At 43.3% G+C, this 18557-nt stretch overlaps 3 protein-coding genes and 1 long non-coding RNA gene across 9 annotated transcripts in view; 2 read left to right on the forward strand and 2 right to left on the reverse strand.

Moving 5' to 3' along the window:
* Positions 1 to 13273, reverse strand: part of CNBD2 (cyclic nucleotide binding domain containing 2) — a 55878-nt gene extending 42605 nt beyond the window's left edge. For 2 of the 3 annotated variants that reach the window (XM_059133344.1, XM_059133346.1), the window contains exons 1-2: positions 12964 to 13273; positions 10630 to 10683 (exon numbers count right to left, since the gene is read on the reverse strand). In XM_059133344.1, the coding sequence (XP_058989327.1) occupies positions 10630 to 10683; positions 12964 to 13254 (345 nt within the window). In that variant the 5' untranslated portion in view covers positions 13255 to 13273. Of the gene's footprint in view, positions 1 to 820; positions 1172 to 10629; positions 10684 to 12963 lie in introns of those variants that run through there. The other variant, XM_059133345.1, reaches the window with a different exon arrangement.
* LOC131807745 (uncharacterized) lies at positions 1090 to 10471 on the forward strand. Its single transcript, XR_009344592.1, has 3 exons — positions 1090 to 1182; positions 5049 to 5159; positions 9515 to 10471. It is a non-coding gene; the product is annotated as an uncharacterized LOC131807745 (long non-coding RNA).
* Positions 13274 to 13425: 152 nt separating the features above from the next.
* SCAND1 (SCAN domain containing 1) lies at positions 13426 to 14260 on the forward strand. Its single transcript, XM_059133347.1, has one exon. It carries the CDS (start codon positions 13475 to 13477, stop codon positions 14006 to 14008), a length of 534 nt encoding a protein of 177 aa, XP_058989330.1. The 5' UTR covers positions 13426 to 13474; the 3' UTR covers positions 14009 to 14260.
* A 1047-nt stretch (positions 14261 to 15307) lies between these two features.
* Positions 15308 to 18557, reverse strand: part of PHF20 (PHD finger protein 20) — a 148302-nt gene continuing 145052 nt past the window's right edge. For all 4 annotated transcript variants that reach the window (XM_059133340.1, XM_059133339.1, XM_059133341.1 and 1 more), the window contains one exon: positions 15308 to 17875. In XM_059133340.1, coding sequence (XP_058989323.1) covers positions 17733 to 17875 — 143 coding nt within the window. In that variant the 3' untranslated portion in view covers positions 15308 to 17732. The remainder of the gene's footprint in view (positions 17876 to 18557) is intronic.

The raw sequence follows: 18557 nt of genomic DNA on the forward strand, positions 1-18557 counted from the left end.
TAAAGCTCACACAATTTTGAATGGAAAAAAGGTTGAAAAAGGATGCCATTTAGGACACCATTTTAAAAAATGTGCTATATACTACGTTGCTTATAAATACATACTTATGTAATAAATTTTTAAAATCTAGATAGGAAGGCTACACATCAACCTCAGGAAAGTGGTCCCCAGTGAGGAAGAAGGAAATGGGATGATGAGGAGCTTCACCAGTACCTGTAACACTTTCTTTAAAAACATTTGTATCTGAAGGAAATATGGGGATGGGTTTTATTAATAAAATTAATACTTATTAAATACCAATTTTCCACCAGGCACTATTCTAAGCCCTTTTGATGTATCAACTTATTTCATCCTCAACAATAAATCAATGCAATAGATACTAATACTGTCATCTGTCACCCTTTACAGAAGGGAAAATAGGCACAGCAAATGAAGTAACTTGACTCATACTAATATTAGTCATATGACTAACAGGTGATGGGGATTTGAACCCAGGCTGGCTGGCTCCAGGATCCACAGGCTCAACCTCTCACTCTATCCTGCTGCCAGGCCTTATTCCCTCTGGATCTCATAACAGCAGGAAGGATGGGTACAGAGGAGTTCTTAGGGGCTCAGAGTATAGCCTATGACATGCCAGTGTCAAGGGGACAGCCATCTACAAAGAACAGGTCAGAATTCAGGCTTTCTGAAGCCTAACTTGGACTCTATTCTTTGTGCCATGCCATGAATCCAGAAGATACAGAGTAGGCCTTCTCTTACACCTGCCCCTCCATTCCTCAAAATACCACTCTTCCTTCCCAGAACCCTTGACACTCCTCACCAGTTCCTTCTTCAAGATCTGCCACGTATAAGACACCATATATCTCCTCATGGTTCCTGACTGGCAAATGGCACAACTAGCCCCTTTGCCTTTCAAGGGTAGGACCACAGATCCTTCCCAAACAATCTACTTATATTAGAAACAAATAGCTTCCCTTGGTGGCAAGGTAGGAGTTTCTCTCCACTCCTCACCAATAACTTCTGGAAGCTTTGTTCTGAGAAACTGTCATTCTCAGAATCTCCTTATATCACAATGGAGGATTCTGGAAGAGAAGGCAGTGAGAAGGAATTACAATCTGGGAGTCTAACATTCATTGAGCACCCAAAGACATGATCTTAGTTAATCCTCACAACTACCACAAGGTAAGTGTTCTCACACCCACTCCATACATAAGAATGAGGCTCCAGGGCGCCTGGGTGGCTCAGTGGGTTAAGCCACTGCCTTCGGCTCAGGTCATGATCTCAGGGTCCTGGGATCGAGTCCCGCATCAGGCTCTCTGCTCAGCAGGGAGCCTGCTTTCCTCTCTCTCTCTCTGCCTGCCTCTCTGTCTACTTGTGATTTCTCTGTCAAATAAATAAAATCTTTAAAAAAAAAAAAAAAAGAAGAATGAGGCTCCAAGTAGCTAACTGATTGCCAGTTGTGAGGCCATCTTAAAGGAGGAGCTTCTGGGTTCAGAGCAGGCGCACCCAACACCTCAGCCTAGGAGGCTCTCCAACGCTTAGAACTTGGAGACCCTCCAGTGTGGGTACATGACGCTGTCCTATAAATGTTGGCAAATCAGCAAATCAGGAACACTTGGAAAATCAGAAGTCCTCAGCTAAATGGGGTGCCAAATGTTAAAAGGAACTCAGTGACTAGAACTCAGTAACCCTGAGGTCCTTCCAAATGTAGAGAATATAGGATTTAAAGTACTACTGTCTGGGGTGCCTGGGTGGCTCAGTGGGTTACAGCCTCTGCTTCGGCTCAGGTCATGATTCCAGGGTCCTGAGATTAAGCCCCACATCCGGTTTTCTGCTCAACAGGGAGTCTGCTTCCCTTCCTCTCTCTCTGCCTGCCTTTCTACCTACTTGTGATCTCTGTCAAATAAATAAATAAAATCTTTAAAAACATAAAAAATAAAAAAAATAAAGTACTGCTGTCTACTAGATTAAAGATGGCAGCTAATGATCGGAATTTGCTTTTATATGAGAATCTTTTTTTTTTTTTTAAGATTTTATTTATTTATTTGACAGAGATTACAAGTAGGCAGAAAGGCAGGCAGAGACAGAGAGAGGGAGAAGCAGGCTTCCTGCTGAGCAGAGAGCCTGATGCGGGGCTTGATCCCAGGACCCTGGGATCATGACCTGAGCTGAAGGCAGAGGTCACGCAGGTGCCCCCTATATGAGAATCTTAAAAAAAAAAACTATGACCCCAAGTATTGCCTGATTGGCCATTCCTATCCAGCTAGGCCTATCTGCCAACCTTCTCCCAACTGACAGCCAAACGGAAGGACACTGAACACAGTGAAGACAGCCTGACAACCAGGAAGACTCAAGCTCTGAATTACTAAATTCAAAAGCCACCACTCCTAGAGTGAGACAATGACCACTTACAGAGATGAGTAGAGACAGAATTGGGTTTTCTTCCTCCCTTGCTTAGAGAAAAAATGGAAAGAACTCAGGGAGAAACAGAATAAGAAAAAGTTTCATAGAAAAAGAGAGAAGCAGTGTGGATTTTTTGCCTCCTCTACCACAGACCAGGTTTAAGGAAGGAAATACAAAAGTTTAGGGGCTTTCTGAAACAAACTACTGGGGATGGGGAAGGCAAGAAAGATAGCAGGAGGTGGCTATAGACAGGGAGGTATCCAATCAGTCCTCTGAGCTGCCTGAGATGCAAGTGACATGAAGAGGACCCAGACCAACAAGGGGTATTGGATGATGCCAGTAAGTAGGGCCAAGACCCTGATGAGACACTGAAATTAGACACTTCTCATCTCCCCTCTTGCCAGCAGTGATTGTATAATTTCTGGAGGAACTGGATCAGTGTTAGGGAGAAAGAGGCAGGAAGTTTGGAGAACTCTGAACTGGCCTAAGATGAATCAATCAGTCTGAAATTACATCCCCTCAAAATTACTGAATTGGACCTCAATTTACCTGAAGACATCTAAATTGTCTAGTAGGAGGCAGGTGGGGACACAGTACAAACATTAAAGTCAGCTCTAGAAATTAAGGAAATGTTGGGCACCTGCGTGATTTGGCTAAGTGTCTGCATTCAGCCCAACTCATGATCCTAGGGTCCTGGGATTGAGTCCTGTGTTGGGTTCCCTGATCAATGGAGAGTCTAATTTTCCCTCTCCCTCTGCGTCTCCCCCCATTCATGCTCGTTCTCCCACAAATAATTAAATAAAAAATTTTTTTTTTAAATTAAGGAAGTGTCATTGCTATCCCAGTTTCTTTTCTTTTCTTTTTTTTCTTTTAAGATTTTATTTGACAGAACACACACAGGGGGAGCGGGAGAGGAAGAAGCAGGCTTTCTGCTGAGCAGGGAGCCCAATGCAGGGCTCCATCCCAGGACCCTGGGGCCATGACCTGAGCCAAAGGCAGACACTTAACAACTGAGCCACCCAGATGCCCCTCTGTCCTAGTTTCTAATCTTACGATTGAACTGTTGTAGAATAGAATGTCAGAAAGGGCATTGGCCCTATTCTTATGTGATCTTGGGTAAATTACTTAAGCACACTGGGCCTCACTTTCCTCTTTTTAAACTGAGTTAGAGTCAATTCCACAAATAATTTCCTTTCTTTTTTAAAGGATTTATTTATTTATTTATTTGAGAGAAAACTTGAGCAGGGGAAGGGGCAGAGGCAGACAGAAAGAATCTTAAGCAGACTCCCCGCTGAGCACAAAGTCCAAGGTGGGGATCAATCCCAGGACCCTGAGATCATGACCTGAGCTGAAATCAAGAGTCAGACACTTGGGGCGCCTGGGTGGCTCAGTGGGTTAAGCCACTGCCTTCGGCTCAGGTCATGATCTCAGGGTCCTGGGATCGAGTCCCGCATCGGGCTCTCTGCTCAGCAGGGAGCCTGCTTCCCTATCTCTCTCTCTTTCTGGCTGCCTCTCCGTCTACTTGTGATTTCTCTCTGTCAAATTAAAAAATAAAATCTTAAAAAAAAAAAAAAAAAAAAAGAGTCAGACACTTAACCAACTGAGGCACCCTGGGGCCCCAAATAATTTCAAGATAAGATCCTTATTGTTTTGCTAATTATAAGAGTTATGCAACAGACATTTATAGAGCTTCAACTAGATGCAAAGCTTGAAAGGTGAAGACGCCGTCTCTGCTCACGGTCTCTGTTCACGATATTGAGGGGATGGAAACTATAGCCATAAGAGAAAGTCGCACTAAAATAAAACTATAAAGATAAGTGAAGAAAGGGCAGGGCCTGATCAGAAAGCACGAGATGTGGCTGCAATATGAGATACCCAGGGGGTACAGCAAGAAGTGAAGTTGTGGGGCACCTGGGTGGCTCAGTGGGTTAAAGCCTCTGCCTTCGGCTCAGGTCATGATCCCAGAGCCCCACCTCGGGCTTTCTTCTCAGCAGGGAGCCTGCTTCCCCCTCTCTCTCTGCCTGCTTCTCTGCCTACTTGTGATATCTGTCTGTCAAATAAATAAATAAAATCTTTAAAAAAAAAAAAAAAAAAAGAAGTGACCGACTGTCATGTTTAGAGCCCTGCAGCTGCCAAGCTCCATCTTGTTCACTCACACAAAAACCTTTGTCAGAAGGTCAAGCTTTGCTGATGACCCTAAGAGACTTCCTGCCAGCCTGGAATTCTACTCTAGTCCCTTCCCCATGCACACCTCCAACAAACAGCTAGTCCAGAAAGAACTCACTTCATTTAAAGGAGACTTATAATAAAAAAATAAATAGCACCAGACCCATATATTACAGAAAAGTGAAGAAGGAGGGGGCAGGGAACAAGAAAAACAAATGGCAGATGAAAGGCACTCACAGGAAAAAAAAAAAAAAATTAACATGAAACAGATGATAATCAGGAACCACAAAGAACTCAAAGGGCTTAATACATTTCAAAACGAGTTCAAAGCAAGATGCAATAGTTGAAAGAGATGATGAAGCAACCGGAGGAGACGGGCATTGGCAGAGCTCAGGAAGGAAGTGGGTGTGGTTTTTTTTTTTTTAAACAAACAAAAAAAACATGTCCGAACATTTATTTATTTATTTATTTAATTTCAGAAACATCAAAAAGGTAGCCTTGCTGAATACAGAGGCCAGGACTGCAAAAAGCAAGTGAGGGAGTTGTCAATGAACACGTAAAAAGGAATGAAGAAATACTATTATTAAAAGGTATGGAAGGGCGCCTGGGTGGCTCAGTGGGTTAAAGCCTCTGCCTTTGGGTTCTAGGATCCAGCCTCACATCAGGTGCTCTGCTCAGCAGGGAGCTGGCTTCCTCCTCTCTCTCTGCCTGCCTCTCTGCCTACTTGTGATCTCTGTTGGTCAAATAAATAAATAAAATCTTTAAAAAAAAATAAGTAAAAGGTATGGAAATACAGAGGAAAAGGGAGTAGGTTAAGTACATGGGGTTCTTCAACTTATAGAGATGTAAATTTTTTTTTTTTTAAGATTTTAGTTTTAAGGGGGTCCCTGGATGGCTCAGTAGGTTAAGCATCTGCATTTGGTTTGGGTCATGATCCCAGGGTTTTGGGATTAAGCCCTGCTCAGGGGGAGAGTCTGCTTCTCCCCTTCCCTCTGCCCCTCCCTACAGATGTGCTCTCTCTCTCTCTCTCTCTCGCTCACTCACTCTCAAATAAATAAATCTTTAAAATATTTATTTTTAAGTAATCTCTATACCCAACATAGAGCTCAAACTTACAACCCCAAGATCTAGAGTTGCATGCTCTACCAACTGAGCCAGCCAGGCTCCCCTATAGCTGTAAATTTTAAAACACATTTTAAACCTGATAAACCAAGAAAAAGATGTATAAGCCTATTTAAAGATAAAAAGGAAACTACCAGTAATAATTAAAACTGGAGAGAAAGGATGAGAAAAGGAGTATAAAGATTACTCTTTTTTGACTTTTGAATTTTATACTAGGCATATATATATATATATGTATAAATATATATATGAACAGGTAATATATATATATCACTTGTTAAAATGAATGCATCAATTTTTAATTTTTTTTAATTTAAGTAAACTTTATCCTTAATGTAGGGCTTGAACTCATGACCCCAAGATATGTGTCACATGCTCTACTGACTGAGCCAGCCAGGTGCCCCTAAATGCATCAATGCTTAAGTAAATTAACAAAATTAGTGCAGTGCAATAAGCAATGCAGCTACTTGTAGAGCACACAATAAAAACAGGTTCATTGAATTCTAGAAACTAGCAGGGTTGCAATTAAATAGAAGTAAGTGAAAGGAGAAAATGACAAAAGGATTATAAAGTACCCAGTTCTACTTCTGGGTATATATTTGGAGGAATTAATAGCACAGGCTCAAAAAGATATGTGTATTCCAATGTTCACAGCAGTATTATTTACCATAGTTAAAAGGCAGAAAAACCCAAATGTTCATTGACAAATAAATAAGCAAAATGTGCTACATATATAATGGAATATTAGCCTTAAAAAGGAAGGACATTCTGATACATGCTATAATGTTGAGGAAACTTGGAAACATTGGAACTTGGAAACAAGTCAGACAAAAAAGGACAAATATTATAGAATTCCATTTATATGAGGTTTCTACAAGAGTCATATTCATAGAGACAGAAAATAGATTGGTGGTTACTGTGGGCTGGGAAGAGGAGTGAATGGGGAGTTATTATCTGAGTACAGAGCTTCAGCAGCTGGGGAAGATGAAAATTTGCTGGCAACAGATGGTAGTGATGGTTACAGGACAATGTGAATATACTTAATGCCATTGAACTATATACTTAAAGATGGTTAAAACAGTAAATTTTTTGTATATTTTAGCAAAATGTTTAAGTTTAAAAAACAAAAAACACAATGTTCTCCTTCCCCCTCCATGCTTAAATGATTGTCTAGAAGCCATTAGGTGCGACCAGCCATGGTAGGCATCTGCTTGGGGATGATGGAGGCTGTGGTTGGCAAGTAGGTAGTGATGGAGCACTGGGCAGGGTAAGGAGGATGGGAGATGGAAACAACAGGAGAAGAAGATCATGAGAGCCAGTTTCTCTCTGTTGAGAAAGAGAATTAAATGTATGGAAAGGGAGAAAACTAGAATAAAACCTATGGTGTTGAACTTGAGTTGAAGATGTTGGTGTGAACACATGGATTTTAATATATATATACACTGATATAGAAATAGACATATAAATATATATAGTTAAAATGACAAAAATTCAACTGAGGAAATTTGAACATCTAATTGGCTTTATCAAACAATTCCTAAATCATGGAACACTTACTCTAGCCAGCAGAGAATCTCTGAAGAATTATGCGAAATAGCTTTCATAGAGAGGAGTGTGAGACAAGCAAGTCCCTAGCAAAGGAAACATGAAGGTCATTAGAAGAAAGTAAGAGTTCAAGATGATGGCTTCTCATTGGATGAACCAACCACAGCACTTTCCATTGGCTGGGCTTGTTGCTGGGCCAGAAGAATATCTTCCTTCTGCTAGAGTAGTGAAGTTGTAACCCCTTCCTGTTGGAGATGCAAGGTACCTCTCCTGTTTGGGGTAACTGGCCACAGGTGGTTGTGTGAAAGCTCTCCCTACAAGCCTTCCCAAGTCCAACTTTAGTTGAGGTTTCGTTTATTAACTTTCCTGGTACTTTTCCTCACTCTGTTCATGAGGGAGCCTAGGAGCAGCGATTATCCCAACAGCAATGAACAAACCCAGTGTCCAAATCTTGGTTTTTCTTCCTTTCTTTCTCTTTCTCTCTTTCTTCTTCTCCCCCCCACTCCCCAAATCTTAGTTTCTAAACACCATTCTCCAATAAAAGAACAAGGGTTTCTTGGAGAAATGTCTGATTAAAAGAGCTGGGTTAGGGGCGCCTGGGTGGCTCAGTGGGTTAAGCCGCTGCCTTCGGCTCAGGTCATGATCTCAGGGTCCTCGGATCGAGTCCCGTATCGGGCTCTCTGCTCAGCGGGGAGCCTGCTTCCCCCTCCCTCTCTCTGCCTGCCTCTCCATCTACTTGTGATTTCTCTCTGTCAATAAATAAAATCTTAAAAAAAAAAAAAAAAAGAGCTGGGTTAGGGAAGGTACAAGATGTGCTGGAAAGTATGGAAATTTTCAAAAAAATGATGGGGATGTGTCAAAACGACATAGAAGGGGCACTTGGGTGGCTCAGTGGGTTAATCCTCTGCCTTTGGTTCAGGTCATGATCTCAGAGTCCTGGTATTGAGCCCTGCATCAGGCTCCCTGCTGAGCAGAGAGCTGCTTCCCTCCCTCTCTGCCTGCCTCTCTGCCTACTTGTGATCTCTATCAAAAAAATAAGTAAAACCTTAAAAAAAAAAAAAATAGAAATCAGCCTGAAGGGATTCTTACTGGTCAAATACAGGGTAATTTGGGCATCAGAAAAAATAATGAATTCCAGTGGCAACCAGGATGCAGTAACCCACTACAGGCATTCTCCTCTGTCCACTGTAACCAAAACTTTGGATAAAACAACACTTGGGACTCTTACAAGTAAATAATGGCAAGTGTAATGGGGTGGGGGGTAGATCGTAAAACTGAAAAAAAAAAAAAAAAAAGCCCCAGTGGGGGTGAGTTTCTTGGTTAAATGAAGCCATAGGATACAAGTCATTAGACAAAAATCAATTTGTATTTCTATATAATACTGAACAATTAGAAACTGAAAATTTTAAAACATTTTAGTAGCACTAAAAACATGAAATACTTAGGTATAAAGGTAATACATGAAGATTCTGTATGCTGAAAACAATAAAACACTGATGTATGAAATTAAAGAATATCTAAATAATACCAGATCTGCTACCAGTTCCTTTACACATATTTTCTCTTTGACTCCTCAGAGTCATTCTGTGTGGTAGTTACTACCCCCAGGCTCGTAAAGGGTTTGACTTACTTAAGGCCATATGATAAAAGAATTCATAGCAGCTTCACTTTGGAATAGCCCCGAACTGGAAATAACTTAAATGTCTCAACCAGCGACTGGCTAAGCAAACCATGGTACATCCACACCATGGCTTATTATTCAGTAATAAAAATAAATAAACTATGAAACATATAAAACAAGCTAGATGAATATCTAGGGAATTATTCTAAGTGCAGAAAGCCAGTCCCAAATGGTTACACATTCTATGACTCTATTTATATAACATCTTTGAAATGACAAAATTATAGAGATGAACAGATTAGTGTTGCCTGTGGCTAGAGATGGGGGGTAAGGGAGAGGGAAGGGTGTAATTATAAAGTGGTAGCATGAGGGACTGTCAGAACTAGACCTCAAGACCTGACATTTGCTGCCTACCTACTTGAACTCACCAAACTCTGTTCCACATTTTTTTTTTTTTAAAGATTTTATTTATTTACTTGAGAGAGAGACAGTGAGAGAGAGCATGAACGAGGAGAAGGTCAGAGAGAGAAGCAGACTCCCCGTGGAGCTGGGAGTCCGATGCGGGACTCGATCCCGGGACTCCAGGATCATGACCTGAGCCGAAGGCAGTCGTCCAACCAACTGAGCCACCCAGGCGTCCCCACATTTTTCTTTAAGCTCTTCTTTCCAGCTTATCTCTTTAACTCTGGCAAAAGACCCAACAGGCAGAGCATCCTGTGATGGAAACTGAAAACCCTCAAGCAGTAAGGACTGCCTGGACAAAATGCTACAGCTGGCCCAGACCACCCAGATCAGTTTGAACTTAACCACTGACCAACACATGTGCAGATGGGCCCTGGAGTGATCAACTGTTACCTTTACCTCACTATAATACAAAAATCTCCACTCAAAGAGGAGCAAACCTCATTTACATAATACACAATTCATGTATAGGCATGTTTCCCTTAAAGCGCACACATAACTTTGTGCCATCTTGATGACAAGGCTCTCCTATCTAGTCATCCTAACCCTAAAAAAAGGAATCCATTCACCCTTGCTCAAAGAGTCACAGCTTTGGAAGTTATTACCTGTGATCTCCTTATTGCTACAAACATAGTTTACATTGTGAGAGCACTCTATGTGGTATAGTTTCTACCTGTGATCTCCCAAGGTTCAAACTCACTTTAGTTCAGTTACAGGAACTTAGCGGTTACCAAACATTTCTGGATACTGATTGTGGCACAGGTGCATGAATCTACATTTAATAAAATTGCATGGGCCTATACATATACACAATTAAGCACTTCTGAATAAACTCTTTAGATTGCATCATCAATTTCCTGGTGTTGATAGGGTACTATGATTGTGCAAGATGTCACCACTGGGGAAGACTGGGTGAAGTGTTCATGAGACCTCTCTGTACTATTTTTGCAACTTCCTATGAAGCCATAATTTTTTCCAAATAAAAAGCCTTTATATCTAGGCTTCTTTCTATACTGCAACCCCCAACAATATGTCATTAAAAGACACCCGTCTCTGAAAAGAGTATGGGAATCATATTAGTGCTCCCCTTCATAGATGAAACCCACTACTTTTCCTCTTTTCCTTGATTCAATATTTACTCAGAGTCCAGCTGGAAATCAGGCCTTGTGTTGGAAGCTAAATGATAGGAGATACATGATCTATAATCCCTTCCCAAGAAAGCTCCCAACCTAGTGCTAATGAGAAGGCCTAATATGATAAGAACACTGGACTACAAGTGAAAAGAATTCTGTCCTCATGGAACCACTTACTAGGTATTTTAGTTTGGACCAATCCATTTCCTCTTGTTGTGCTGACTTCTTAACCTGCAAAATTCGGGAGAATGGAATACATATGAATATATTTTAAACTTAACCTGGGTCCTGTGGGTGGGTTCAAGGACACCTGGAAATCACCTGAAATCATATGCATAAGTATGTAGGATAATTTCAGAAGATGTATTTTAACCTTTTTTTTTTTTTAGATTCTGGGGGTTTGCTCACCCATAGAGTTTAGAATAACTGCATCTAACTTTTGGATTTAATGTCAATGTGCTCTTTCATTGTAACATTCCACAATTCTAATAGATCTAATAGATCTCCAAGATCTCTCCATTTCTAATACTCCACGATTCTAATCGGGATGCAAGAAATGGACTAGAGAGCTAACATTCTGTGATTCCATGGACAAGAGTTCATTCCCTTCCTTGACAGAACGATAAAATTTTCAACATGAAATTCTAGACAGTCTATGATTTAACCTCCAAATGACCTTCCAACCTCAGCTTTCATCCCTTTCCCAGACCCTGGCCACTCCCCTCGGAGTAATCTGCAGTTTCGTTCCCATTCAGTCTGTGCCTTGGCACAGGCAATGCCTTTTACCTGGACTGCCCCTAGATCTACCCTTTTTCTTGAGTATCATCTTGAAGTTCTCCTCCCCAGTGAATTCTTCCATGACCCTTCATCCTTGCAGCAAGGTTTGATGTGCTCCCTTAAACCTGGGTTTCTGACTGCCTGCTACCACCCAGGGAATAGGACTATTGGTTCACTCAGGGCACTGAACCAAAAATGCCAAGAGGCAAGGGAGAGTAAGTAAAGGTTTGAAACTAGTTGGTATAGCAAACTCTAGACCCATTTTCCACCTCTGGAAATAAAAATATCAGCTCTAAGGAAAACCACATCCTGAGAGCAAAAGTAATTTAAAAGAAAAAATAGTAAATGTAAACAGCATTCTGTTTACAAACAGACAAAAGAGAGTGGTGAGGATTGAGGCCATCTGGGACAGAGTATCTTCACCTCCACCTACTTGTTGATAGGAATGTAAGTGGGACCACTGTGGTCAGCACACCTACTTTTTCAAGAAAAGCTGGAAATCCAGATTTGCATGTGAAATTTCCCAATTTTAAGTGTCAATAGCTAAAAAAATATTCAAGACCCATTGCAATGACTTTCAAGGTTTTCAAACTGTGAAAAATGTTTTGTGAGGATCCACTTCCACCCATCCAAGAGAGCACACCCTATGGGGGAGGCAAGTTTTATATCAGGGCTGCTGGTGTATTGCTAGTTGTTAAACACACCAACTTCTTCTGCAGAGAGCTCAGACAAAACCTTTCATATGAGGCCTCTGTCCCTCTCTGGGTCTTCGTTTCTCCATCCATAAAATGGCAATACAAAATACAACTGTCAAACAGAATATATCACTTAAGGGTTATCAGAGCTACATGCTTTTATCTGCATCATCACACTGAATTCTCATAAATTCTATGAGGTAAGCTGTATTACCTTCACATTTTACAGATAAAAAAAAATGCAGCTCAGAGATAGCAACTTACCTAATGAAGACAACACCAAACATATAAAAAGCCCTCTCCTTCAAAGGGCTTTACTGATTTAGTTCTCTCAAGTCTGACCTAAGGCAAATAAACCCTGAAATGGGGATTCCATCAAGGCTGCCTGACTCCACAGGCAGCACAGGGCTGCTTAACAGAAATACAATGCACACCACACATATAATTTCAATTTGTCTAGTAGCCACATTTAAAAAGTAAAATGACACAGGTTAATTTTAATAATACACTTTATTTGACCCAACATATGCAAAATACTATCAATCTAACATCGACATTAAAAAATAGAGCTATTTTACTCTTTTTTGTACTAAATCGTGGGTGTATTTTAGATCACAACACATCGTAATTCCGACTAGCCACATTTCAAAGGTCCATGCCTATGGGGCAAGGCACTTACTAATCTTAATGTTAAAAGCAGAACCCAGAGAGGCACCTGTCCCTTGGTTTCAAAGGACACGCAAAATACAATAATGGCACACAGTTCTTGAGCATATAGCTTGTGCCATGGGAGGAGCGAGTCTTATTATGTGTGTTGGGGATCTTCATACTTTATATTTTGTCATCCTCGCAACAAGGTGAATGCCACTGCCCTCTTTTGACGGAAAGAGGACTTCCACGTGTCAGGGCCTCCCCCAGTGCCGACCTCCGTCCCGCCGTCCCCTCTCCCACCACGGGCCGGGCGCCAGTCCCAGAGAAACCTTGGCTCGCCCTCATCCCAGTCAGGGGAGGCGCACACCCAGCTGGAGGTGCAGATCACCTGCGGGCCGAAGAGCTCACAGTGAGTAAAGACTCCTCTGGGCTCCTCCTCCTCCAGCTCTTCATCCTCCTCTTCCTCCCCCTCCTCCTCGGACGCCGATTTTGACTCTGACTCCGAGTCCTCGAACTGGTGCTGGGAGGCGACATCGCGAACAGTAGACCAGCGCACACTGAAAGAGGTCCACTCCTGCCTCTCAGTCGCAGCCGCCTCCTGACAGGACTCGCTAACGTGAGCGGGCGCCGCTTCCGGGAGCCCTGACTTGGCTTCCGGGCGCTCTGGCACCAAGCTCATCGCGGAAGCTAGGGCGGACTTCCGCTTCCGGCCCCCTCAGGCGCTTTGCGAGTGAGGTTTAGTTTGGCCAGCTGTCGGCCAGCCCCCACTCGCCTACGGGGAGGCCGCGCGAGCTCGGCCCTTAACGCGTCAGACCCCTCCCTCTTTCCGCCCCTCCCCGCGCAGCGCAGTGCTGAGGCCACGGCTGCGGGACAAAGAGTGACGTCCAGAGGCTGGAGTCATGGCTGCGTCTGAGCCGAGCTTTGTGGTTGCTGGGAACCTCGCGCTGTCGCCAGAGAAGGAAGAAGGAGCCGGCCTGAGCTCAGGCCCAGAGCGTAACTCTGCGGTTTCCTCGTCGACCCCTGAGGCCCCACCGCCTGCCCCTGAACCCTCCACCCCCAACGCCGCGGTCCCCGAAGCGATTCCTACGCCTCCTGCGGCTGCCTCCGTGGCCTTGGAGCTGCCGCCCACAGGCCTGGGCTCCCCGCCGCTCGCCGAAGCTGCTCCGCGCTCCCCTCCACACCCTGGCGGCTCCCGACCCGGCCCGGAGACGTTCCGCCAGCGTTTCCGGCAGTTCCGTTACCAGGACGCCGCAGGCCCGCGGGAGGCGTTCCGGCAGCTACGGGAGCTCTCTCGCCAGTGGCTTCGACCCGACATCCGTACGAAGGAGCAGATCGTGGAGATGCTGGTGCAGGAGCAGCTGCTCGCCATCCTGCCTGAGGCGGCGCGGGCCCGGCGGCTTCGCCGCCGCACCGATGTGCGCATCACCGGCTGAGCGGTGGAGAAGCGGGCGGCCAGGCGTGGGCGTTCTCTGGACTAGGGGATCGGGTCTGGCGGCCTGAGCCTGGCTCTCCATTCCGCGCCGATGAAAAACTAGTTTTGGGCAGCTCCAGTCGTCTGATGTGTCCCTTTCGTTCGTCCTTTAGTAGGTTTATTTTCCCGAGCTTATCTCCTTCCAACCTCCTTTTTGGCTGATGGCGAAACCAGGTTGGGAGCCCAAGAGAATAAAGCCTTTGTTCCCTGTTCATTTGGCATTTTCTGGTTTTTGTGTGTGTGGGGGGGGGGGGGACCATTAACGCGTTGGCTAGGCCTGGGCCTCCACATCTGGGATATTTTTATCCTGCTCGCTCCACAAGGCCCCACTGGGTGTTCCTTTGTTTAGTTGCAGTCTCCATAAAGAGAGTTTTAGCAGCTTGGATTCCGTATTCGCTACCTCTCACTAGCATATGAATTTACTTTCCTACTTAAAAAGGTAGTGGGTAGTGGTTGTGGCAGGCAAATAGCGGACTCTGTATTAAGTGCTTACTTAACTGGCTATCTCTATACCAACTGGGCCACTAACTTGTTACACCAATCTGCCCTTTGAGCACAGGCTTCCCAAAAGACCCACACCAGCAGGCTATTTTAGGAAGTGTTTTAGTGCAGGTCCTTAGGGAGTGCTCCTTGTGAGCTCTGGTTTAAGCCTCCAAACTCACTTTTCTTGTCATATTTTGGGCCCCTAGAATTTAAGGAAAACTGGAGTGAACTAATGGATTTCATTGCTGAAGCCACTCACTTTAATTCTGTTTTTTAAATAAGTGTAATTGTTTAGAAAGAGAAGGAATTTGGCAAGTAATAGGGAGGCTGTTATGAAATCATAAAGCTTACTTCTCCCTAAGTCTTCTGCCCACCCAGGAACTAATTGGGGTCCCTGGGCAATGTGGATTGGTCTCAGAAGGGTCCTAACTGCAATGGGTGCCATCTCTTAATATAAGGAAGGCCAGACCTATCTTCACTTCACTGCTCTCAACAAGTGAAATCTAATAAGCCTGCAGCTCACACCACAAAGCGGTAGCCAGACTGGGTTAGAGGAGGAGTGTGGGGGGGTACATTTTGCCTTCTCATATTAAAGAAACTTAGATGAATTCAAAATTATTTTGCATACATTCTTGGAATTTAGGATCTTGAGCTTGCATCTCCTTTCCTACAGAAGATACATCTGTTTACAATGTAAAAAGTCCTCCTCTAAAAGATGTTTATAGAAAATCATGTAGTATATATTAAAAATAAGGTACAGAACTTTATAATAACATGATTGAAACATAGCAACAAAAACCTGTTTTATTTTTCCCAAATACAGATACAGAAGTTTGCATGTTTTGCAAATATTGCTTCAAAGCAACATTTCTATATACAGCGCCTTCTGTTCTAATAGCACGTAAACATAGATATGTATCCACAGTGCAATGTTGGCTCATCAAGGGTCCACCTTGCATAACACTCATCATTTAAAGAAACAAAATGATTAGTCAAACCAGAACTGTTTTTGTCAAGGCAAATTTTTATAGGTATATAATTTTCCTCAAAAGAAAACTTAGGTAGTGTACACATTTCTATAAGGTAACAGTAATCTTTACAAATAACAGTTTCCAGTGCTCCAACTTGCGGTTAATTCGGTCTGACCCAGGAATTGGGGATGGAGCCCCTCAACATGGCTTTAAATTAGAGAAGCATACTGAGGTTATCAGAACTTGGGAGTCATCCCTGCTTCCCTAAGGACAAAAGTCACAATGAGTAAAATGGGATTAATTCCTTTATAAACAACAAACCCAATAATGGCCACTTGGCAGGATTAGGGTAATTCAGTTTCTGCTTCCACCTTTGAGAAAGACATGACATCGACTCCCTTAAAGTTGCAGCTTCCCCAGATGTGATGCTCAAATGTATCTGAGAAAAGAAAAATCAGTAATCTAATAATACAACAGTCATCATTCCTCACAGCTGTGGCTACAGAAAATCATCCTGTTTCATCCCTTTTCAGACAAACACAATCTTAATAAAGTGACCATCTGATAAATTGCGCAAAACGTAGATGCCATGCATACTCCTTGGACATTTCTTCCCACACCAGAAATGCCAACATTAGCAATGGGAAAGAGCCTTGTGGAGGGGAATCATGTCAGCTTTACTACAGATGTCAAAGCCACATGGCCTCCCTCTGATGGATAAGGTACAGCAGGTCAGCTGGTCCTAAAATCATTTTATATCAAATGGTGAAGAAATCGCTGGACAGAGCATTCCCTGAAACAGATTTTGGTACAGAGGCTTTCAAGACCACAATGACCTGTGTGCCTTCAAGGCCTAATCATTCCAAAGGTCGCTGGAGATACTGTCATTGCTATAGAGATATTGGCTACTTCACGTTTACATAGTAAATATTTGCAGCATATAACATTATAGATTCATAAACCCATAATTAACTTGTGAGTGTTAATGGACAACTGTGCTTTGATTTTTGCCTTTAGTGATAAGAAAACTAAATGGTGAAACGGGTCACTCCTCAAAGCATGGAACATTTTCTTTAACTTTGTCTAGCAAAGTAAAACAAAACAATATAGCAATTACACATGGAACCGTAACCTGCAAGAGTAACAAATGTTATCTTAAAAGGTACAAATGGTACCTGGACCTTAAGCAGCATAATCACCTTGACCTCACAAAATAATACAAACAGGAAATCTAAAGTGTTAAAGTATTTTAAAACAATTCTGAAAATGCCAGCTACTGAACATACACCTTCTGGAAGGAGAAATGCGGCACATGTAGAATCTGAAATTTGTTTACAACAATATAAAATAAGGTAATTCTCCAAACCACATTCTTTGTAACAAATCTTTACAGTGAAAGAGTTCAAAATTTGGGGAAACATTTTTTTGGACATTAAATAGAACCGGGAAGCTGTCAATATTAAGAAGTGGATAGAAAATGCTGTCCTTTGGGTTCCAGACCCTGCCTGCTTCGGTTTGGAATTCCTCCTAGATTCTTATTACAGTGAGATTCTAGTTCCTCCACAGGCTGTTATGGGCTCTGCTACAAAAAACACAACCCAGCCAACTCTGGGGTAAAAGCATACAAAACTTGTCCCCGGTACCATGAAGTCATGCAAGACGGGTGGTGAGAAATGTGAAGAGTCCTAAGGAGAAGGCAGGGTAGCCAAGGCCTCCGCTCCTTCCCAACCTCCACCGAATGTGAAGTCACGACATTCTCACGAAGCTGGAAAAATGAAAAATGATGCCTGCTGCCTAAATCCATGCCAGGCAGAAACAAGAAGGCCTGGCATGTGCCCCACCCTGACAAAAAAAGTCAATTAAATAAGCTGCAAGTTGAATTTACAACTGTTTCCGACTAAACTTTTTTGGCTCTCATTCCATTTATCGGTGGCACAATATCAAGTGAAGTTTGTGCAAAAAGACTCACTCTCCATTCAACGATGTGCACAGAAGAAAGGAATCCCAAGAGTCTATTTGTTACCTTCTTGGTGGGCTTCAAGATCAGAGTGCCCTGCCCTCCAGCAGCCAAAACGGCCCCTTTGTCCAATGTCCATCACACCCCCTGCCCAGATCCCTGAAGTCAGTCGGTGTCACGTGCATTCGGCATGCTAGGTTTATTTATTTAAATATGCAAAGCTCCTCCTGCAGGTGCCCCAGGATTGTGCCCCCACTAGTTCTGGGTGCCCAGTTTCATGTTGAGCAGCAGAGTGCAATCTGCTGCACCTTGCCCAGGTCCATCAGCAGCTGCTTGATGCAATGCTTGAGCTGCGGAAGCCTTGCCAGTGGCTCCGGGGGCTCCAATTCCCCAGTGTAGTCCAGCCAGCTCTCCAACACTGCAGAAAGAAGAGAGATGACCCAGTGAGCTCCTAACACTTCATCTGTGAGAACAGCAACAAGAATTTCAGCATCTTCTCCCCATCTATCCCCACAAGGGGCGAGGAGGGAGGGCCACTAGCTGGCACTGACTCATCACCCTCTCTACAAAGTAATACCCGTAGGACAAAGCTCAAATACTTTCAAGGAGCATAGTCCAACAGAACTTTCTGCAGGGGAAATGGTCTATGTCTGTGTTGTCTACACAGTAGCCACTAGCCACATGTAGCTAGTTGAGCACTTAAAACGTAGCTGGTATGACTAAGGTACTGAATTCAAACTTTATTCAATTTAATTCTTTAAAGAGCCACACATTGGGGCACTTGGGTGGCTCAGTGGGTTAAGCATCTTCCTTCGGCTCAGGTCATGATCCTGGGGTTCTGGGGTCAGGTCACACATTGAGCTCCCTGCTTAGCACACAGCCTGTGCCTGCAGCTCCCCGTGCTTATGTGTACTCTTTCTCTCAAATAAATAAGTAAAATCTTGAGGAAAAAAAAAAAAAAAAGCCACATACAACTACTAACTACTGCATTAGTGCAGCTCTATGGTCTAGAAGGCTTTGAAGAGGTGCGCCTGGGTGGCTCAGTGGGTTAAAGCCTCTGCCTTCGGCTCAGGTCATGATCCCAGAGTCCTGGGATTGAG

The sequence above is a fragment of the Mustela lutreola genome, chromosome 9 (genome assembly GCF_030435805.1).
Source record: "Mustela lutreola isolate mMusLut2 chromosome 9, mMusLut2.pri, whole genome shotgun sequence".
NCBI lineage: Eukaryota > Metazoa > Chordata > Mammalia > Carnivora > Mustelidae > Mustela > Mustela lutreola.

Excerpts from the sequence above, each read along its gene's own strand:
- SCAND1 (XM_059133347.1), top strand. The coding sequence starts at position 13,475 with ATGGCTGCGTCTGAGCCGAGCTTTGTGGTTGCTGGGAACCTCGCGCTG.